A 24106-nucleotide genomic window follows, 5' to 3' on the forward strand; every position below is an offset into this window, starting at 1 on the left:
GGCTGTGGACGAATTAAGAAGTTCTCAGCGAAGGCTGAGAAACGCATTCTGGAGTCCAGAGCGGGGGGAGGGGAGGAGAGGGAGGGGCGCGTGACCAGGGACTTAGGCCTCAGTGAGCGGGGGCATCCTGGGTAAAGTCCGTGAGAATGACCCTGAGTGGGGTCACGAGCTTACCTGGGCACGAGAGACTGGAGCAGGGTCTGGCAGTTGAAAAGATGAATGTGCCTTGCTTTGGGTGCGCTTGTGGGTCCGATTCGGTGTCTGGAACCCTGTGTAGACTTGTTTATTTTCATGGGATAGTTTCTGCAAATATGAATCTTTGTTTCCTTAGGTGTAAGGCAGTTTGTATCAGAGGTTATATGCTACTGTTGGAAAGCAACAATAAGTGGTCGTGAATGGATATTGTGACCATGGAGACCTGTGAGAAGGTCTCTGTAGGACTGAGACTTGAGGCGGTCTGTGTCTGTGTATTTCTGTTAATGTCAGTAACCGAAGATGACAATATTTGTAAGATGTTTTTTCTGATAGGCTTTTCTTTTGTGTGCATACCATGGTAATTGTGAAAGTGGAACACTGTCCAGCTGGGATTGAAAAACAGTACAGTGTTATCTAGCTTGGCATGTTAGTTTGATTATCTCACTACCAACCACTATATGTGCCTGGAAATTGTGACTGTGTGTTTTGATAGTGAGTGACAATAATCCAGTTTCGTTACCTATAAAATAGAATAGTGTTATTACATCTTCTTGGAGAATCAAATTTGATATGCAGAAAAAGACTTGCAATTTATCTGCCAAAAGATTTGGACATTTTATGATGAATCAAAGATGTTTTCTGGGAAAGACTGCAAATCAGCATAACTTTGAAAAAGAAAGAAGAAATCAAAGTAACAGCCAGAATGGGAGTGGCTGAGGTAGGCTTCCAGTCTTCATGATGTTAAGAGAACTTGAGTAAATAACTTTGAAAACCCTGGATTAAAGAAATAACTTCCTATGGGTAGAGGCAGATAGATTAGAGCAGAGCCCAGAATTAGGTAATCAGATGTCCTAGCTTATAGGTCAGACAAGGCAAGGAACCTGTTTGAGACTATATAATTATAGTCAATCAGAAAACTACTTGTTTTATTTTTAAGAGTGATCATTGCGTTTTAAAATATTCTAAATATACAAAACCAGGTTTCCATTTCCTAGGCAGGGCCTGTTGCAGTTGGCAGTTTTGAACCAAAATATCTGTAGTTTCTTCTGACAGACTTTTTTTCTGATCTGAAATGGTAGGTAAAAATAGATGAACAGTTAATGGATATAGTATTAGGGAAGAAGATAAAATTCCTTTCCTATTACAAGTTCAGAATAAAGTCCCAAGTGTTCCTGAAAAAAAAGGATTTTCTTTTTTTTAACATCTTTATTGGAGTATAATTGCTTTACAATGTTGTGTTAGTTTCTGTTGTACAACAAAGTGAATCAGCTATAAGGATACATATATCCCCATATCCCCTCCCTCTACAGCCTCCCTCCCATCCTCCCTGTCCCACCCCTCTAGGTGGTCACAAAGCAATGAGCTGATCTCCCTGTGCTATGCAGCAGCTTCCCACTAGCCATCCATTTTACATATGTCCATGCTACTCTCTCACTTCGTCCCAGCTTCCCCTTCCCCCACTGTGTCCTCAAGTCCATTCTCTACATCTGTGTCTTTATCCCTGCCCTGCCACTAGGTTCATCAGTACTGCCTTTTTAGATTCCATATATGTGCGTTAGCATACGGTATTTGTTTTTCTCTTTCTGACTTACTTCACTCTGCATGACAGACTCTAGGTCCATCCACCTCACTACAAATAACTCAATCTCATTTCTTTTTATGGCTGAGTAATATTCCATTGTATATATGTGCCAAAAAAGGATTTTCTTTTCTAACCTTTTTTCCAAAAGTCTCTCTTTTGCTTCACCCTAGTTGGCTTCATCACAGCTAAAAATCCTTAAAACAATTTCTCTGTCGTCAAAATCAATAGCATTGGGTAACAGGCTGAGAGGCTGTTTGCAGCGCTAGTTGAAGATGAATGCCAGAGGACTTGGATCTCAGCTAAAGGACAGTATTCCAGTTACTGAACTTTCAGCAAGTGGACCTTTTGAAAGTCATGATCTTCTTCAAAAAGGTTTTTCTTGTGTGAAAAATGAACTTTTGCCCAGTCATCCTCTTGAATTATCAGGAAAAAAATTCCAGCTCGACCAAGATAAAATGAACTTTTCCACACTGAGAAACATCCAGGGTCTATTTGCTCCACTAAAACTACAAATGGAATTCAAGGCAGTGCAGCAGGTTCAGCGTCTTCCATTTCTTCCAAGCTCAAACCTTTCATTGGATATTTTGAGGAGTAATGATGAAACTACTGAATTTGAAGGTATTCTTAATGACCCATCACAAAGTGAACTAATGGGAGAACCACATTTGATGGTTGAATATAAACTCGGTTTACTGTAATACAGTGTGCTGTTCATGGAAATAGATGGGTTGCATCTTGTTTAGAGTTGTCTTTTTACTATAATTTGACGTGCACACATTAGAAGTACTGACACATGAGAAAAAAAATCAATAGCATTGCTTTCACTAATATCATTGCAGTAACAAATCTGGAAATGAAACATGCCCATCAGAAGTAGGATGTTTAATTAGGTGTGGAGTACCTATACAGTGGGATAATGCACAGCGGTGAAAATGACTGAATTTAACAAATATGATAAAGAGTTATAGATATATACATACAGTATAATTCCATTCATAAAACTTTAAAAAGAGGCAAAACAAATGATATTTTGTGTGTAAGTGGTACATAATAAAAAACAAGGGGACTTCCCTGGTGGCTCAGTGGTTAAGAATCCGCCTGCCAATGCAGGGGACACAGGTTCGAGCCCTGGTCCAGGAAGATCCCACATGCTGCGGAGCAACTAAGCCTGTGGACCACAACTACTGAGCCTGCGTTCTAGAGCCCACGAGCCACAACTACTGAAGCCTGTGTGCCTAGAGCCCGTGCTCTGCAACAAGAGAAGCCACCACAATGAGAAGCCTGCGCACTGCAATGAAGAGTAGCCCCCACTCGCCGCAACTAGAGAAAGCCCGTGTGCAGCAACGAAGACCCAATGCAGCCAAAAATTAATTAATTAATTTTTTTAAAAAAGGATATGATAAAATTCAGGAATGTGGTAGCTACAAGAAGGCAGGAAGATGGAGAGATAAGTTGGCAAAAGGATTCAAAGTTATTTTGTGTATTCTATTTCTTATGCTGGATTGTATTTACACAATGTATACTTTTAAAATATATTTATTATAAAGAATTTATCTGTGATGAAATTTTAAAGTTTTTTATATAGAAATTGAAGGCAACTGTGTGTATTTGTGTATGTATTACTGTATGAACATGGAGAAAGTTATGGGATATGTATGCCAGATTTTAAACAATGCTCTACACAAGGGGAGTGTGGGAGCTTGTGAAGGTATGTGCAGAGGAGAAACTTATAGGTAAGCGATGTGAAAAAAAATGCCTGTTAAAAGTGTAAAATACATACATACATACATCTCTGTTATTTACACTTATATGTGTTAGAAGATACTAAGAAATACTAAGAATCATTATACCAAGGTAGTAAACTTTCAGGTGTTTTCACTTGGTATTTTTATGCCTTGCTCGAACTTTTGACAAAGTCTATTTTGTATAATATAAGTATGGCCACCCTTGCTTTCACTTACAATTTGCATGGTATGTCTTTTTCCAAACTTTCACTTTCAGCCTCTGTGTGTCTTTAAATCTGAAGTGAGTCTCTTGTAGACAGAATATAGTTGGATCTTGTTTTTTTTTCATTCTTTCAGCCATTCTGTCTTTTGATGGAGAAGTTTAATCCATTTACATCTAAAGTAATAATTAACAGGGAAGGACTTACTATTGTCATTTGTTAATTGTTTTCTGTTTGTCTTACAGCTTTTTTGTCACTCTTTTCCCTTCTTGCTGTCTTCCTTTCTGTTTCATTGATTTTTTTTTCTCTTGGTGTGTGTGGTGATGTGCTTTGATTCCTTTCTCATTTTCTTTTGTGTACCTTCTATAGGCATTTTCTTTTTGGTTAACATGGGACTTAAACAAAACATCTTAAAACAAGCTATATTAAGCTGATAACAACTTAACTTCTATCATATACAAATGCTCAACACTTATTTCTCCCCTCACACATATTTTATGTTATTGATGTCACAAATTATGTCTCCATATTGTGTATCTACTAACATATTTTTGTAGTTATAATTATTTTTACTTCTGTATTTTAATCTCTATTCCAGAATTAAATGTGATTTATGCACCACCATTACAATATCACAGAATTCTGTATTTGTCTATACATTTACCTTTTCCAGTGAGCTTTTTACTTTCATATTCTTTCATGTTGCTGTTTAGCATCATTTCCACTTGAAGAACTTCCTTTAGCATTTCTTGTAAGGCGGGTCTAGTGGTGATGAACTCCCTCAGCATATTATCCCACTCCCTCTGGCCTGCAAGACATCTGCTGAGAAATCTGCTGAGAGTCTTATAGGGGTCCCCTTGTACATGACGAATTGCTTTTCTCTTGTTGCTTTCAAAATTCTCTCTTTGTCTTTGACTTTTGACAATTTGATTACAATTTGTCTCACTGTGGATTACTTTGGATTCATCCTGTCTTGAGTCTATATGGCTTCATTTTTTAATAAATTTATTTATTTATTTTTGGCTGTGTTGGGTCTTCATTGCGGTGTGCAGACTTCTCATTGCAGTGGTTTCTCCTGTTGTGGAGCACGGGCTCTAGGCATGCGGGCTTCAGTAGTTGTGGTGCAGGGGCTTAGTTGCTCCGCAGCATGTGGGATCCTCCCGGACCAGGGCTCAAACCCGTGTCCCCTGCATTGGCAGGCAGATTCTTAACCACTGCCCCACCAGGGAAGCCCCTATATGGCTTCTTGAATCTGGATGTCATACATTTTCCCAGATTTGGGAAGTCTGGAGCCATTATTTCTTTTCTTTCTTTTTTAAATCGAGGTAACATTGGTTTATAACATTATATGTTTCATGTGTACAACATTATATTTCTACTTCTGTATACACTAAGACGTGCTTACCACCGAAAATTTAGCTTCCATCCATGACTCTACAGTTGACCCCCTGTTGGGAAGCCAAGATATCGAGTAATATCCTCTGAACTGAGAAGGAACTTTGAGACTGAAATATGAAGCAGGCCACTCCATAAAGTGCAATTATGAAGTTTATTATGGGTAACTTACATACAGGCAGGAAAGAGCTGGTGGATGGATGATCCAGAAGCATTCGCAGCTGCACTCCATGTCATCGAAAAGGGTACAGGGGAGTTTAAAGGGGCCGAAGCTAAAAATAGAATCTGACTACCAAGTAAGAAGCATACCCACACTGACAAGAACTGGGGATTTTTCCTCTCTCTGGGGGTCTCATGACCACTGACCATCTGCACCAGCAAAGACATTCTTCCAGTTTTCGTATCAGATGAAGGCAAGGGTAAAAATTGATAGGGAACTTATCTGGCTTGGGTGCATTCCTTGTGAGTAGGCTAAAGTTCAGTCACTCAGAAAAGGGAGAGGGTAGGACTGTGGGCCTGAGATGGAGTTGACAAAATGGAGTCAGTGTGGTGAAGCCACACACTCCCTTTAACCATTTCACCTTCCCGCACCCACCCCCTACTCCTTCCCCTCTGTCAACCACCACTCTATTCTCTATATCTACACATTTGGTTTGATTTGGTTTGTTCATTTATTTATTTATTTTTTCTATATCCCACATATGAGCAAAACCATATATTATTTGTTTTTCTCTGTCTGATTTATTTCATTTAGCATAATACCCTCAAGGTCCATCCATACTGTTGCAAATGGCAGGATTTCACCTTTTATGGATGAATAATATTCCTCTGTGTGTGTGTGTGTGTGTGTGTGTGTGTATCTCCCACATGTTCTTTATCCATTCATCTGTTGATGGGCACTTAGGTTGTTGCCATATCTTGGCTATTAATAATAATACTAAGATGAACATAGGGGTGCATATATCATCTTGAATTAGTGTTTTTATGTTCTTTGGATAAATACCCAGAAGTGGAATAGCTGGATCACATGGTAGCTCTATTCTTAATTTTGTGAGGAATCTCCATCCTTTTTTCCAAAGTGGCTGCACCAATTTACATTCCCACCAACAGTGTAGGAGGGTTCCCTTTTCTCCAACACTTATTTCTTGTCTTTTTGATAATAGCCTTTCTAACAGGTGAGAGATGATGTCTCATTGTGGTTTTCATTTGCATTTCCCTAATAATTAGTGATATTGAACATCTTTTCACATGCCTGTTGGCCATCTGTATGTCTTCTTTGGAAAAATGTCTATTCAGCTCCTTTTTTAAATTGATTGTTTAAATTGGATTGTTTAGGTTTTTAAATTGGATTGTTTAGGTTTTTTGTTGTTGTTGAGTTGTATTAACTTTAATTATTGGCCATGTGATTGAATTTCATCTGTAGCCTCCCCACCCCCACCAAGGTAGAACCGATATCACATGGTTCAAATCCCCAACCCTGTAATCACACAGTTGGTCTTTCCAGCATGACCAGCCCCTATTCTGAAGCTATTGAGGGGTTCCATGTGAATCACCTTATTAGCATAAACTCCAATGTGATCTAAGGGGCTTATGAATAACAAAGACATTCTTATTACTCAGGAAATTCCAAGGATTTGGAGTCTCCCTCCCAGGAACCAGGCACAAAGGCCAGTCTACTTCTTTATCATTCAACACTGCTGCAAAGAAGACACAAATAGGTTGAAATTAAGAAGAAAGAAAAAGATATACCATACAAAAGGTAAACAAAATAGAGCTGAAGAGGTTAACAAATTAATAGATCTATCAAAGGATCAAAATAAATCATTCAGTGAAAGGCCCAAATATAATGGAAAACTAATATCTGGGAAGTACATTATTTAATATAGTAGGAGAAAGACGGTTTATTCAATAAACAGAGTTAGGTAAATGGACTAACAGAATGTGCGTGGGAGTAATTATATACCAATTTTATTTTATATATATATACACACACGTGTGCACATGCACATTTACGATGCATGGAATAATTAAATGACTCAGTGAAAATCAGGTAAATATATACTTAAATTCTGATATAGGCATGGATTTTCTAAGCATAACACCAAAGATAAAAACACTAAAATACTGAGAGGTTTGACTTGATAATTATTTGTAAATATCCCCAAAAAAATGCCTGAATGGCAATAGTTATATTTTTAAAAATTGAATTGGGACAGAAAGTTTAATGTATATGATTGATAAACAGATGATAATTTTAACACAATGTGCCTGCTTCACTCAGTATTGTTAATAGTCCATACCCAAAGAGGAAAAGAAGTCAGTCACTTTGTGTTTTAGGATTTCATCCTGCCTTCTGTAATGTGCAACCTATGAACGTTTAGATCACTCATTACTTCCTTAAAATATTTTTTGGATTCATTGCTCCTCAATAATCCTAGCACTACCCCTACTTTCACAATACTCTTGCCTCTTCCTCTTCAATGAAGACATTCCCCCCCCCGCCATATTTCTTTACACTTTGTGTAGGTATCTCCACTTTCTTCATAACAATGATTGATTACTCCCATGTATCTTAGGCTTATGTTGTTTTGTTTTGTTTTTTTAAATATTTATTTATTTGGCTGTGCCAGTCTTAGTTGCAGCATGTGGGATCTTTTTTAGTTGCAGCATGTGGGATCTAGTTCTCTGACCAGGGATTGAACCAGGGCCCCCTGAATTGGGAGCATGAAGTCTTAGCCACTGGACCACCAGGGAAGTCCCTTAGGCTTATGTTTTAATATATTAATCAATGTAGGTTTTCCCTTCTGCTTTTTCTGTTATTCAGTGATCCTCCCACATTCCAACATTAAGCCAACAGGCATCTATCACCCTGTGATCAAGAAAGGAGAAAGAAGGAAACAAAACCAAAACTCTCTATTTTGGAGATTCAAAATCAGATTTTAGATGCAAGTTAGCAAACATTTTTGAAGGATTTTGTGCTCCTCCAGACTAGTTCAGATTGCCTAGTTTTGCAGAGGGAAGAGGGGATTTTATAATGTGAAACTTCCTCTCTACAAAGCAGTGGGAATATACACAACAGATTGGACTTAAACTCCACCCTGCAAACAGAGGCACCAACGTGCCTGATGAAACACTGAGTGAGATGAGCTTACCCTCAAATTGTCAGGGCATAAATTTATGCTATGTGAAAGAATGATGACTTAGATAGAAATTATAATGAGTCATAATAAACATGTTTGCATTTCCCTCATTATGTTGTGGCCTGATATTCCTTTACAACATGTAATGTGGAACTGCTACATAAATATTAGGATTCACACACAGGTTTTCCTTCATGTACCCATGCTCTTTCTGAGGAGGGTCATTTTTTTATTCTGGAAAACATTATATCAGAAGTTTGGTGGTATCACTCCATTTGCCTTATAGTGTTCCACAGTACTTTTTAGAAATTTGAAAACATTTTGATTTTTCTCCCTTTGGATATTACCCCTTGTTTGCTTTCTGGAATCATCAGGATTCTGTTCTTTCTCCCCAGTATTCCAAAATTTAGACATGGGCTTATTTTAATTCATTTCCCATCAGACAAATGGGCCCTTTCAGTCTGTAAATAGATGTGTTTCAGCTCTGACCAATTATCTTGTATAAATTCTTTGCTATTTTGTCCTCTCCATGTTTATATTTCTTTCTTCTTGGGGTATCTATTATTAAGATATTCACCTCCAGGAAAGTTTTGCTACTTTTCTAATGTTGCTAATGTTCTTATCCCTTCTTCCAAATTCCTAGAGTTTCCTCCATATTATTTTCCAACTGCTCTACTGAATACTTTATCTCTTCTGTCATGTTTCTAATTCCCAGTAGGTCTTTTTAGTCTTCTGTCATTCATTTTGATAGCATCCTACCCTTGCCTTATGCATGCAGTAGAGTTTCATATCTCACCAACAATATTACTTACAAATTGTAAAATTTTATTCTACTTCTTTAATATGCTTTTCCCTCCATGTTACTTTTTTTTCCTATCTGTTTGTCTTTTTGTTTCAGGGTAGAATGTTTCTTCAAGTGCCTGTTGGACCTTAGCTGATCCATTTTTAGGATGAGGCCTTAAAAAGCTAAATCAAATCATGCGTGGTAGGACAGGAATAGTATCAAGTGGGTCTTCCACTAGGGTTATTAATAGCCCCCTGCCATTTCATTAGGGTAATGGCAAGTGTTGATATAAGTAGGCCCTTTTTCTGCAGAGAGGAAAACTCATATTTGCTGCACTGAAAGACAATATTCAAAAAGAAAATAACAAATGCATACAGAAAATTAAATCACAAATCTCACATTGAAAAATAATACATTTTAGATGAGTCTACAGTTAAACTCAGTTGTCAAATATTGAGTGATGAAAAATTGTTGAATGAATGGTAGATATTTGTAAAAGGACTATGTGGAGATTTTTGTTTTACCACAAGTAACAAAAGTAGGTTCTGAGGATTTGAGTATCATGGCTGATGAGCGCAAAGGGATTGAAAGCTGGAAAACAAGCAACCAGGAATGCACTGATGTTCACTAGCTGCAAGCTTGGGTTGACAAAGCACATCATATAAAGTGATAAGATGGAGGAGAGAGAATAAAAGGAAACAAATGAGCCCACCAGAAGTAGGACAGTATGAGTGGCAGAAGTCTCTGGGGAGGCTCTGGGAGAGAGGCTGGTGTGGTAAGTATACTGGACTCTCTGCTTATGTCTTTGCAGGAAGAGCACTATGGAACCACTGGCCCAACCCATGGGTACCAAACACAAAATATCAAGAAAGGATAACAGGAATGCATAGAGTGAGGTCAAAAACGAATCAGGTCTTTTTGAAGAACACAATCCAAAATACTTTTCTGTCATGTTTATAGCATTCCCTGGGTGAGTCAATTTCATCGGCACAACAATATTTATCAGGAGATGAAGAATCCAACAGAGGGAATAGGCAGGTTGAACAAATGTAGGAGCTTTAAGTTTGAGTTTTGCACACCTGGAATTACTAGGGCTGATTGTGATAGCCTGGAAGCCGCTCAAGAGGCAGGTGGTGCAGAGGGAAACCCCTGGGCCACTCTGTGAGTATAAAAGCTAACCTTGGGCTTCCCTGGTGGCGCAGTGGTTGAGAATCTGCCTGCTAATGCAGGGGACATGGGTTCGAGCCCTGGTCTGGGAAGATCCCACATGCCGCGGAGCAACTAGGCCCGTGAGCCACAACTACTGAGTCTGCGCATCTGGAGCCTGTGCTCCGCAACGAGAGGCCGCGATAGTGAAGAGGCCCGCGCACCGCAATGAAGAGTGGCCCCCGCTTGCCGCAACTATAGAAAGCCCTCGCACAGAAACGAAGACCCAACACAGCCAAAAATAAATATAAAAATAAATAAATAAAAGATTACTATTAAAAAAAAAAAAGCTAACCTTACTCTCAACTTCTCCCAGGAAATATTTCAAACCCAGAGCATCCAGTGTCTGAGGAATTCCCCTAGAGAAAAGGACCAGGAAGTTGGCTACGGTCAATTGGTTCAAAATTAGATCTGTGGGCCTCTGAGTGTGTTTAGTGAACAAAGTCAACATATAAACATAAAGGAGTGAGGAATTCCTTAGGAGCCCAACTCCAGTCTGGAAGAGGAGGAGAATCCTCATTACCAACTCACAAGCCATAATGTCAACGCCCAGCAGTTTATTTTATTCAAAGCCAGATGATCTAGAGGGAAAAAGAAGATATGTATTATTTTCCTCAGTGTGGCAAATACGGTATTAACAAATTTCACCTTGATTCATATTTGTAAAATCCTACTTCAGGTTATTGGGTACACACATGTTGATTCAAACTATCTTGAAAGAATAAACTAGTTCTTTTCCAAGTTGTATATGATTGCTAGCATTTTATGTAGGGTATGTGGATGTGATGTTTGTCTAAACATAAGCTACACAATGGCAGAAAATGGGCAGTTACGGCCCCAATATTTCTCTTTTTTCCCACTCTGTTGTTTAAAAATTTTAGATTAAATGCCAGCTTTTAAACAATCTAGATTGTTTTTGTTTCTCTTTAAAAATTAGAAAATGCAGACTTCCCTGGCTGCCCAGTGGTTAAGACTCTGCACTTCCAATGCAAGGGGCGTGGGTTCGATTCCCGGTCGAGGAACTAAGATCCACCACATGCCGTGCGGCACGGTCAAGAAAATTTTTCAAAAAATAAAAAATAAATAAATAAATTTAAATTTTAAATAAATTTAAAATAAATTTTAAAAAGTAAAAGTAATTAAAATTAGAAAATGCTATGGTCATGGCCAGTGTTTTCCCATGAAAAATGGTTAACGGAGCTAGGTAATGTCAACTCTATTGACTGGGCAGGCATCCTCTAATTCATCGTAGTCTCCATGAAACGAGCTTTATTTATTCACGTTAATGGCTTAACCCTGTAGGATTTTGAATCGACAATTTCCTCTCTATAATAAAAAGCTTTAGAAAATAGAAGGGCACAAGATGGAATTTAACAGATACCTACCTGAAAATGTCACTCAGTTCCAAAAATAAATAAAATATAGAGAATCTGAATAACATAATCAGCCTGCCTGATTTGATAGGTTTGAGGGAATAATTTTAAAATGTGAAAAAAACATTTTAAAATTAACCTATGCATTTTGCTAGATTTTGCTTAGGACAATAGAAGGAACATAGCATTGAACTTCCCTGGTGGTGCAGTGGTTAAGAATCCGCCTGCCAGTGCAGTGGACACGGGTTCGAGCCCTGGTCCGGGAAGATCCCACATGCCATGGAGCAACTAAGCCCGTGTGCCACAACTACTGAGCCTGTGCTCTAGAGCCCGCCAGCCACAACTACTGAAGCCCGCACTCCTAGAGCCCGTGCTCCACAACAAGAGAAGCCACGGCGATGAGAAGCCCACACACCGCAATGAAGAGTAGCCCCCACTCGCCACAACTAGAGAAAACCCGCACACAGCAACAAAGACCCAACGCAGCCAAAAATAAATATAAATAAATCTTTTTTTAAAAAAAGAAATATGTTGATGGGTGCAGAAGAAAGATGATAATTTTGGAGTGAGACCTTTGATATTCTACACTTGTTGCTCTCCTGTGCTGTATTTAGAGGATATTTATTGGCCCAATATCCACAGCATTAGATAATAATATCCCAGGTGACATGACTTTGGAGGGAGTGATCCAGGAAAATTAAAAGCCTTGCTGAGTTGAGAAAATGATGAAAACAGATGTAGGATTACCAACTCTCCCCAGATACTCACTCCTCTTTTTCTCCACCAAACCCCAGGGTGGCAGATGATAGAAGAAATCTCCCCACCAAGTTCTGCTTCTTTAGTATTTAAAGTGGAGTCCCTAAAAAATAAATAAATAAATAAATTAAATTAAATAAAAATAAAGTGGAGTCCCTGGCCAGGGAATTAGCAATAAATAGGATGGTCCATAATGGTTCCGTGGAGCTTGGGGCTTTCCAGTTTATAGCCCTTCCCCTCTCCTCTGCTTACACTCAACAAGGGCACAAGCTAGAGCCTTGTTATGACCTTTCCATAAGACAGCTTCCCAATCAGGAATGGAAAACAGATGCTCACAGGCTAAAAGAGTTAAAGGAGGGAGTGACACTTCTGTAATAATAAAATTTTATATACTTTTGATTTTTTTGAACCATGTTAATGTTCTACATTTTCCAAGAATAAAATAAAATCAACAAGGATGCGAAGGGTTAAAAAACTAAAACTGAAACAGATGAACCCAATTGTACTTCAATGACTGCCATAACCGCAATGAAGAAAGAACAAAAAGAAAACTAAGAAGACAATATTTGAATATATACCCTCAGTCTTGAGTGAGGTAGACGGTGGAAGAGAACAGCGAACTAACTGCAAACAAATCCAGAACTTTCTAGTAGGTTTGTTTTCTGTGGTAGTGTGGGTGAAGCACTTCTGAAACTATGTTTTGCTGCACTGAGAAAAATGAATAAATGTGTGGATGTTGGGAGCCAGTGTTCTCACTGAGGAGGAAAAGACATATTCAGTAGAAACTCAATAGAAATATTGAATGAAGAAAGGTAAAAATGTACCCCGTGGAGTTTGATTTAGAACGCCTTTTCACTCTAAATGGTCCTGGTTTGGAAAATAAATTACTTGTTCATGCTAAGCATAAACTCTGGCAGTCAGGGGGTGGGGGAGGTATCACTGGCTCAACCATGTGTGTCAAATACATAAAATCAGGGAGGAAAGCAATGTTCTAAGTATAGTACTTTACGTATTTTAACTTACTAATTTGTCTTTCAAAATAAGAGATGTTGGGACTTCCCTGGTGGTCCAGTGGTTAAGACTCCGCGTTTGCTTCCACTGCAGAGGGCCTGGTTTTTTTGTGTATTTGTTTTGGTTTTTTAATTAATTTAATTAATTATTATTATTATTTTTGGCTGCATTGGGTCTTCATTGCTGCACGCGGGCTTTCTCTATTTGCAGCGATCAGGGGCTACTCTTCATTGCGGTACATGGGCTTCTCACTGTGGTGGCTTCTCTTGTTGCAGAGCATGGGCTCTAGGTGCGTGGGCTTCAGTAGTTGTGGCACACGGGCTCAGTAGTTCTGGCTCATGGGCTCTAGAGCGCAAGCTCAGTAGTTGTGGCTCATGGACTTAGTTGCTCCATGGCATGTGGGATCTTTCCGGACCAGGGCTTGAACCCGTGTCCCCTGAATTGGCAGGTGGATTCTTAACCACTGCACCACCAGGGAAGCCCAGGGGGCCTGGGTTTGATCCCTGGCCAGGTAAATAAGATCCCACAAGCTGTGCGTTGGGGCCAAAATAAATAAAAATAAAAATATGTTATTATCATCACCCATTACAGATGAGAAAAATTTAATAAATTACCTAAAATTACGTGACAGTAATGTAGGAACCTTTGAATCCAAGCATGGTGTCTCCATATCTCCTACTCTCAACCTCTACATTACAGCTAAGCACAAAGCTTTCTCAGAAAAGGAAGAATTAAACAGCATCTTATCTACAAATTCTCACTCCAGAATCTCAGAAGTCAGCAGACACCTCACTTTTCTTTGTGGGTGTGTATATACATGCCCTTTGTAATTCTGAGGAAGGAGCAGTGATATTTGAAGGGAGAGGGGATCATAGATTAGCAATATCACCTTAAAGTCCATTTTTACCACGTTATGGTAAAAAAAAAAAGGAAGGAAGGGAGGCAGGGAGAGAGAGAAGAAGGAAGGAAAGAAGGAAGAGCGGAAGGAAGGGAGGAAGGAGGGGAGGGAGGGAGGTTGGGAGGGAGGGAGGCCTGGTGTCATTTTCAATGGGGATCACATTTATGAATTTCCAAATGTCCAGGAATAATGGCACATGGGAAGGCCTCCACGCCATTTCCTGTTTCCAGCTCCAAGCACATGATGCTGAAGGGACCCCACACTCTTATCTCAGAGATGTCTTTGATAACAGGAATATCAATTCTTAACCGCTCCGATTTGGGGTCTTATGGCCTTAAGCTGAGCCTCATGTTCATTATGAAATAGGACAATCGGCTTTTTGGTCAGGTTCCCTGGAGCAGAGCCTGTGATGGGGAAACTGTCAAGGTGCTTTATTGAGGGAGAACTCTCAGGAGAGAGGAGGGAGGGAGGGGGGCTAAGGAAGCCTGATCCCACAGGGGGCCCTGGTGCACAGACTGCAGCACAGAGTTAGTCCCTCGCTGAGACCACAGGCTGGGTATCAGTCATTGACCTCTAGCCATTCAGGTGACAGCCTTGTAGGTCAGGCTGCTCTTTAACGAAGTGCAGAGCTTCTGAGAGATGTACAGGTGGGAGGCTTTAGCAGCCAACACGCACAGCAGTTGGGGGATGGGTGCACCAGCCAGGTTTAAAGGATTCCCCCATTTCAGTCGACCTTTGAGAAGTGCAGTCATGAACACCAGGGCAGACCCTGTGATAAACCCACAGAGTCCCATGTGTTATGGTGAATAAACACAAGTCATTAGAAACAAGTACAGTGTGGAGAGAGAAAACTAGGCATGAGATAATGAGAACTAAAAATGTGGAATAAGAATACAGACATCCAGATATTTTGGAGCCAGCTTTCCTTTGTCAAACAACAGCACTACATATAAGGGCAAGAAAGGAGAAGCGAGTTCAAGCAGGAAATCAGATACTCAGACAGAAAAGGCAACCCTGAGGTAAGGCAGGTAATCAATTTAAGTTTTCCCTTCTTTAGGCATTGGCCTTCAGCCAGCTGGGGAGAAGCAAGGTGGTAATCTTCATGTGGTCCCTGCAGGTACCAACAACGAATGTTAAACATAACCCCACGTTCAAATGTTAAAAAGAGTGGATATATGTGTATGTATAACTGATTCACTTTGCTGTACACCTGAAACTACCACATTATAAATCAACTATACTCCAATAAAAAGTAAGTCAAATGCAGGAAAATAAATAAATAAAGTGTTATAAAAACCTTAAAAAGAGAACTCTGTTTGGTTTTTGTTTTTCTTTTTTTGGTTTTTTTTTTTTTATTTCACCTTGATATTGTGAGAGTTTGAGGTACTGCAGGGAAACCAGGTGAAGAACAAGATCCATATATTGAGAATGACAGAACACAAAGATTCAAAAACTCTGGGTCCTGCCTGATAACATCATGGACCCACTGAATTAACGAGGCATGTAGCCTCCCTACCTTCTGGACTTGTTTTGTGTGATAAGAGAGCCACTTTGTTTAAGCCAAAAAAAAAATAATAATAATAACCCCACATTCAATGGGCTCTTTGCTGTTCCCTGCCCTGGCGTGTTTCATTTCCTCTCCAGCACCAAGGGCAGGGTGGGGTCATTAGAGCCCTAAATTCGGGGTTTCCTGTCCTAATGCATGGGCCATTTTATGACTCAGGCTCAGTGCTGATGATGTGGTCCATGGGTGGCTTTATATCCATGATTGGTTCTGGGAAATAAATTCAGGACTCCATCTCTCCTTAAAAGACTCAGAGTCAACAATTACATCTCTTTCCTGTGGTCTAAGAAGAACCTGAAAAGAATAGGGTTTATGCCTTTCCTCACACCGCCCAAAGGGATAGCTCTTTATAAATATTTTTCTAAAGCCGATCTTGACCCCAGAGAAAACAAGAAAAAATGAACCCACATTTTCTATGTCAAAGCCAGACATCTATATAATTGTATTTATTCCTCATAATATTCCTACAATGGCGGTACTATGGTCCCCAGTTTTAAAGAAAATTTTTAAAAGGTTGGAAGGAAAGGAGAATTCTGTAAAGTCTAATAGCAAGAAATGATGGATAAGAGGTCTCAGAAAGCCAAAAACAAAAAAGAAAGGAAGAGAAAGAGGATAACGCTAAATACAGTAAAAATGCAAGAGCCATTAGAGCCCTCATGAGGGTCATAGATTTCTCTGTAATCTTCAGATTTAATATGGCACACCACCTCTTCCCAAGTAAGAAAGCACGTTAGGATGCCAAGATCAAGTTCCAACACCGAAAGTCACTTTTGGAGACATCTTCAAAAAGGAGAAACAAGAAAAACATACTCACCGAGCAGACCTCTGATACCTGCATGGCGAGCCTGTCACCGCCAGGGGTCATGTCTGAGGGTGTGAGGAAGCACCTGACCCCGAATTACAGGTTAGAGAAGCCATGATCTCATTTCCCACCAGTGCAACCTTGAGAATGTCACTGGTGGCGATGACATTGTCTGCCAGGGGAATGATAATATCTCTGAGAAACTGTTGGTCTCGGTTAAAAAAATAATAATGATGACATGAGCAATCACTAACGCTTGATGAGAAAAATCCAGAGAGACCAGCGTAACTTGCAGAGAAACTTTCCCATGATATGAGGAAACAGACATGTCCTGAGGGTGGAGCAGAGGGAACTTGCATGACTTGAGTGCAGAATCTGTGCAGGGACAGAATCAACGACAAACTCCCAGGTCCCCATGCTGATATTTTCTTTTTTTAAATTTATTTATTTATTTTTTGGCTGCATTGGGTGTTCATTGCTGTGCACGGGCTTTCTCTAGCTGCAGTGAGCGGGGGCTACTCTTTGTTGCGGTGGGCGGCCTTCTCATTGTGGTGGCTTCTCTTTGTTGCAGAGCACAGGCTCTAGGCACACGGGCTTCAGTAGTTGTGGCACGCAGGCTCAGTAGTTGTGGCTCACAGGTTCTAGAGCGCAGGCTCAGTAGTTGCGGTGCACGGGCTTAGTTGCTCCACAGCATGTGGGATCTTCCCGGACCAGGGCTTGAACCCGTGTCCCCTGCATTGGCAGGCCGATTCCCAACCACTGCGCCACCAGGGAAGTCCCCATGCTGACATCTTCATCTACCATTGCTTGTCTCCGCATCTGACTCCACAATCTACTCCCCTCAGCCCTCCAACTGAGCTGGTCTAGGTTCACTGCCTGAGCAGTCAGTGAGGCTAACTTGACTTTTTAGCAGCCAGGAATCCCCTTTGCCTATTGGAGCCTCTTGTTTGCCCACTGTTGGGAGAAAGTGATTGCTTTTACAAGTCCAGTTGTGGGACTTCCCTGGTGGTGCAGTGGTTGGGATTCCATGCTCCCAATGCAGGGGGCCCGGGTTCAATCCCTGGTTGGGGAACTAGATCCCACATGCATGCCGCAACTAAGAGTTTCCATGCCACAACTGAGGAGCCCGTGTGCCGCAACTAAGACCTGGTGCGACCAAATAAATTAATTAATTAAATAAAATTTAAAAAATTATAAAAGTCCAATTGTAAATCAACTATATGCCAATAAAATTTTTTTTTACTAAAAATAAAAGTCCAGCTGTTGAGGTTAATGCCTGATGTCCAAGCAATACACTGAATTTGGACCAACAGATTCCACGATCTGCAAGGCATTTGTCTCTGTACTGACCATAGAGCAGAAGTTGGCACAGTTTTCCTGTAAAAGGCCAGATAGTAAGTATTCTAGACAGGGTCTCTGTTGCAACTACTCAACTCTGCCCTTGCAGTGGGACAGCAGCCACAGACAAGGTCTAAACAATCCACAGGAGCTGTGTTTCCATCACACTTTATCTATGGACAGTGAATTCGAATCTTATAATTTTCAGCTGTCCATAAACACTGTTTATCTCTCTTTTTTTTCAAGCATTTAAAAATGGGATAACCACTTTTTTTTTTTTAATTTTATTTATTTATTTATTTATTTATGGCTGTGTTGGGTCTTCATTTCTGTGCGAGGGCTTTCTCTAGTTGCGGCAAGTGGGGGCCACTCTTCATCGCGGTGCGCGGGCCTCTCACTATCGCGGCCTCCCTTGTTGCGGAGCACAGGCTCCAGACGCGCAGGCTCAGTAATTGTGGCTCACGGGCCCAGTTGCTCCGCGGCATGTGGGATCTTCCCAGACCAGGGCTCGAACCCGTGTCCCCTGCATTGGCAGGCAGATTCTCAACCACTGCCCCACAAGGGAAGCCCGGGATAACCACTTTTATTCTTAGCTCATTAGTTGTACAAAACAGGTGGTGGGCCAGATTTGGCCTGGCACCATAGTTGTTTGACCCCTGCTATCAATGAATAATCAAAGGATCAAAATGCTTGCCCTGATGGACATTTTATTTGACCAAAGAACACAGACATAGAATAATCAGAATATAAAAAACATAAAATTACACATTGTGATGATCTGTAAGAACAAAAAGGAAAGGATTTTTGAGAACCAGTGATGGGTGATCATGATTTATATATGAGTGTAGGGAAGGCCTGTTAAGAGAAATTAATAATTAAGCTGCCGTTTGAAAGATGAGAATGAGTGTTTCAGGCAAAGACGGGGAGAAGAGAATTGCTGGCATTGCAAAGGCTTTGAGAGGGGAAGGGTTTCGAGATTTTGAGAGGAACTGAAAGGTCGGAGGTGTGGGGGACACCACTGCTGGGTGGGCACCTCATCTCCCCTTCCATGAAAGCTTAGTTCTGATGTAAGTGTCATTTGGCTGGATCCCCTCCCTGAAGAGTTCCCTCAGACAGTTTCGGTGGTTGGCACGATTGCAGAGCTCCTGCATGTCTAAGATTATCTTTCTTTTTCCTTTACACGTGAAGGATATTTTGCCCAATGTGGCAGTCACTGGTGGTGTCCCCCCCAGCAGCCATCTCCTTCTTTGATGACAGAATCGCAGTTTTGATCCAACAGTCTGGGGGGTGAATCATGACTAGTCTAAGAAATTTTTTTTCATTCAGTTTTTTGTTTTGTTTTGTTTTGTTTTGTTTTGGGTTTTTTTGGCTATGTCACGTGACTTGTGGGATCTTCGTTCCCTGACCAGGGATCAAACCTGGGTCCTCAGCAGTGAAAGCACGGAGTCCTAACCACTGGACCACCAGGGAACTCCCTTTTCATTGAGTTTTGAACTTTTTTTTTTTGCTCTATTTTTATTTTTATTTATTTAGATTTTTTAAAAATGAAGTACAGTTGATTTCTAATGTGTTAATTTCTGCTGTACAGCAAAGAGATTCAGTTATACATATACACATTCTTTTTTCAATATTCTTTTCCATTATGGTTTATCATAGAATATTGAATATAGTTCTCTGTGCTATACAGTAGGTAGTTAAGAAATTTAGATGAGTGCTTACCATGTGTCAGATCTATTGACACATAATTAGTATGAATTATTTAATTCAAGCAAAAAAAAAACCTGCATGTGATAATATTATTCTACATATTATACCAATGAAAATAAATGAAGCATACACAAATTTTTAAAAACTTGCCCATGGTCTCCCAGCTATTAAAATGGTGAGACAAGGATTTGACCTGAGATGATTGTGTTTCAGTGTCTCAGGGCTTGATCACTATTCTATTAAAAACTCTTGATTATAGGAGTTATTATTCTATTTAACGGTGAGGAAACTGAGTTGAAAGATGATTATTGATGTGCTAAAATTAGCCAGAGTTTAGTATTAGAATATAACTTTAAAAATACTTAAATCTTCAATGATTATCCTGTGTATCTTTTTTTTCAAAACTTATAGTCATACCTTGCATACTCTCATGTAATCTGTATTTTTCATTTCTTAATATCTTATGCATATCCTTCCATATTGAGCAGGGTGATTCCACATTTTCAGTTTAATGACTCCTTGGTTATTTATTTTATGGACTATCACACTTAATTTATCTGTAAATTTTTGCTTTATCTTTAGATTTTTTGCAATATTAACTAATGTAAATATTCCTATAGAGAATATTTTATGCATTTTTCACTGTTTCAGTAATTTTCATGAAAAATATTTCTAGAAATAGATTACTGGATAAAAGAGATACTTGTCTTAAATGCTGGTATAGGTACTTCCCTGGTGACACAGTGGTTAAGAATCCACCTGCCAATGCAGAGGACATGGGTTCAAGCCCTGGTCCGGGAAGATCCCACATGCTGCAGAGCAACTAAGCCTGTGCACCACAACTACTGAGCCTGCGCTCTAGAGCCCGCGAGCCACAACTACTAAAACCGCGTGCCTAGAGCCTGTGTTCCGCAACAGGAGAAACCACCGCAATGAGAAGCCCGCACACTGCAACGAAGAGTAGACCCCGCTCGCCACAGCTAGAGAAGGCCCGCGCAGCAACAGAGACCCAACGCAGCCAAAAATAAATAAGTTAATTAATTTTTAAAACATCTGTGTTTAGATAAGTACTCTGATCACCTATTTTTAAGTTATAAATATTGTGAACTATTTGTTTCACGTGAGGAATGGATGTTACCTTATTTATCCAGAAGGTTAACTGGTTAACACACACGATGATTTTTCTGTAACTATCGATATATCATTCACATACAATTCACCCATCAAGTGTACAATTCAATAGTTTTTAGACTACCTGCAGCGTCGTGCAGTTATCACCACAATCAATTTGGTAACAGTTTCATCACCTCAAAAAGAAACCCTGGGACTTCCCTGGTGGTCCAGTGGTTAAGACTCCACGCTTCCAATGCAAGGGGCCCAGGTTCCATCCCTGGTCAGGGAACTAGATCCCACATGCCACAACTAAAGCAACTAAAGAGCCCGCACGCTGCAACGAAGATCCCGTCTGCCGCAACTAAGACCTGGTGCAGACAAGTAAATCAATAAATAAATATTAAAGAAAAAAAAAAAGAAACCCTGCACCCATTAGCGGTCACTCCCCATTTCCGGCCACACCCCACCCACCTTAAGTCCTAGGCAACCACTAATTTATGTTCTGTCTCTATAGATTTGCCTACTCTGAACATGTCATATAAATAAAATCATACAACATGTGGCTTTTTGCAACTGGCTTCTTTTACTTAGCATAATGTTTTCCAGGTTTGTTCATGTTACAATATGCATCAGTATTTTGTTCCTTTTTTTTTTTAAGACATACTCTTTTTAGTGTTTCATGTCTTTTTTTTTAAATTTTATTTATTTATTTATTCATTTATGGCTGTGTTGGGTCTTCGTTTCTGAGCGACGGCTTTCTCTAGTTGTGGCAAGTGGGGGCCACTCTTCATCGCGGTGCATGGGCCTCTCACTGTCGCGGCCTCTCTTGTTGTGGAGCACAGGCTCCAGACGCGCAGGCTCAGTAGTTGTGGCTCACGGGCCTAGTTGCTCTGCGGCATGTGGGATCTTCCCGGACCAGGGCTCGAACCCGTGTCCCCTGCATTGGCAGGCAGACTCTCAACCACTGCGCCACCAGGGAAGCCCATTTTGTTCCTTTTTACTGACAAATAATATTCCATTGTACAGATATATCATATTTTTAATTCATTCTTTGGTTGGTGGACATTTTGATGTTTCCACTTTTTGGCTATTATCAATAATACTGCTATGAAATTCGTGTACAAGTTTTTATGTGGACATATGTTTTCATTTCTTTTGGGTACATACTTAGGAGTGGGATTTTTGGATCACATAGTAACTCTTTTGAGGAACTACCAGACTGTTTTCCACAGTGACTGCATCATTTTACATTCCTATAAGCAGTGTATGAGGGTTTCAAGTTCTCCACATTTTAACAGTTATTACTGTGTCTTTTTATTATTATTATTATAGCTATCCTAGTGGGTGTGAAGTGGTATCTCATTGAGTAGAGATGAGTGATATCAGCTAAGGCACTTCTCTACACCAATCATTCTAACAACTGCTGGGGAGGTGAGAGAAGCCATCCTAGATCATCCAAACCCAGCCAAGCTGGTCCAGACCAGAAGAACCATCAGCCAACTTACAAAACCATGAGAAGTCATGAAGACTTGTTTTGTTGTTGTTATTGGCCATGCCCCGTGGCTTGCAGGATCTTAGTTCCCCAACCAGAGATTGAACCCACACCCTCGGCAGTGAAAGCACAGAGTCCTAACCACTGGACTGCCAGGGAATTCCCAAGACTTGTTGTTTTAAGTCATTAAGTTTTGGGGTGGTTTTCTATATATCAAAAACACTTTCTCTCAGGTATACAATTGTCCATACATCCCCTCTATATGCTAGCATTCCCGACCCAGAAAAAAAGACTGAGGAAGCTGCCATATTGGATAGAAGTTTGGACTGGGATCGTTGTGTTGCAGGAGGGCTGGATGGATTGATGTTCCCTGGAGCTACCATACCCACCCATCACTCCTCGTGCACTGGTTCCTCTGGGACTGCTTCTAATTTATTTTTATTTTATTTTATTTATTTATTTTTGGCTGCATTGGGTCTTCATTGCTGTGCATGGGTTTTCTCTAGTTGCAGCGAGCGGGGGCTACTCTTCATTGCGGTGCGTGGTCTTCTCATTGCGGTGGCTTCTCTTGTTGCGAAGCATGGGCTCTAGGTGCGCGGGCTTCAGTAGTTGTGGTACACAGGCTCAGTAGTTGTGGCTCGTGGGCTCTAGAGCGCAGGCTCAGTAGTTGTGGTGCATGCGCTTAGTTGCTCCACGGCATGTGGGATCTTCCCAGACCAGGGCTTGAACCCGTGTCCCCTGTATTGGCAGGCGGATTCTTAACCACTGAGCTACCAGGGAAGCCCTCTGGGACTGCTTCTAAAGATGGGCACCGCTGGGTGAATCCTGGAGCTATCTCTGGGGAAATCATTCCATAACATAGTCTTGTCAAAATAATTTATTTGACCTCATCCACTACTCTCTACTCTACTGGTGTGAACTGTGGTGATGCTCTTCTTTGCCCAGCCAAAACAGAACTTGGCTTCTGGTCAACTTCCCAGAGACATGTGGTAAACCTTCCAGCTACCAACCATCCAGCTGTGTGCCCAAAACCTATGAAATTTTGGGCTACCCTTCCACTACTTACTGTGTCTCCAGGCCCTGAAGAGCAACTGGTTGTTCCCCCATCAGTTCTCATCCCTCCAGTTCTGTCAACCATCAATCTATAATAGACCTCAGAACTCTATGTCCAGTAGTTGCCTCCCCCAGAAACACCTGACTTACGGCTGCAAGCTGCAGAACGTCATCTCTTGTGGGTATCGACCACTGAACTTTGCGTCCATCACCTGCCACCCTTTAAAATATCTCTCCTATGACCGTCAACCTCTAGGTTATGAGTCCAGCAGCTTCAGACCCCTGGACTTTGTATCTAATAGTGTTCAACCTGTTCCCTACATACACGGCAGTTTCCAACCAGCTTTTTCTTCCTTTGGGACTTGGCAATCTCCATTTATTAGATGATGCTGAATTGCCATCCAAGCATCTTGTCAGATAGCTTTGTGTCATCTTTAGATTAATAAATTGTTCTTAGGTAAATGGATAATTGTGCTTTTAGTTCAGTTACAGTTTTAACCAATACTCTTTTACTTGATCAAATTCTAAGTGATTTTAATTGTTGGTTTGTTCACTAGAGTATTTTTTGCTATCAGGCTTTTTGATTTCTATGCCATTAACATGTTCTCTTAAGCAGAAAGAAAAGTTTGCTTGGTTATCTCTAAATAAACTTGCTTTGAATGATTTTAAAAAATAATGGATTTGGTCCAGGTTTTTAAGAAATGGTAATTCAGAGCACCATTTTTCAGGTCTTTTATTTCTTTATTTCAATG

At 40.4% G+C, this 24106-nt stretch overlaps 2 protein-coding genes across 2 annotated transcripts; both read left to right on the forward strand.

Annotated features, from left to right (window-relative positions):
- Positions 1 to 1991: 1991 nt before the first annotated feature.
- On the forward strand, positions 1992 to 2475 carry LOC118884658 (proteasome maturation protein-like). The gene has a single exon (XM_036832384.1). The coding sequence runs from the start codon at positions 2050 to 2052 to the stop codon at positions 2473 to 2475; it is 426 nt and encodes a 141-aa protein (XP_036688279.1). The 5' UTR covers positions 1992 to 2049.
- Positions 2476 to 16318: 13843 nt separating this feature from the next.
- On the forward strand, positions 16319 to 23741 carry LOC118885444 (keratin-associated protein 25-1). The gene is made up of 2 exons (XM_036834084.1): positions 16319 to 16324; positions 23379 to 23741. The coding sequence occupies exons 1-2, from the start codon at positions 16319 to 16321 to the stop codon at positions 23739 to 23741; spliced, it is 369 nt and encodes a 122-aa protein (XP_036689979.1).
- The last annotated feature ends 365 nt before the right edge of the window (positions 23742 to 24106 follow it).

This window comes from Balaenoptera musculus, chromosome 19 (assembly GCF_009873245.2).
Source record: "Balaenoptera musculus isolate JJ_BM4_2016_0621 chromosome 19, mBalMus1.pri.v3, whole genome shotgun sequence".
In the NCBI taxonomy this organism is placed as follows: domain Eukaryota; kingdom Metazoa; phylum Chordata; class Mammalia; order Artiodactyla; family Balaenopteridae; genus Balaenoptera; species Balaenoptera musculus.

Excerpts from the sequence above, each read along its gene's own strand:
- LOC118884658 (XM_036832384.1), top strand. The coding sequence starts at position 2,050 with ATGAATGCCAGAGGACTTGGATCTCAGCTAAAGGACAGTATTCCAGTT.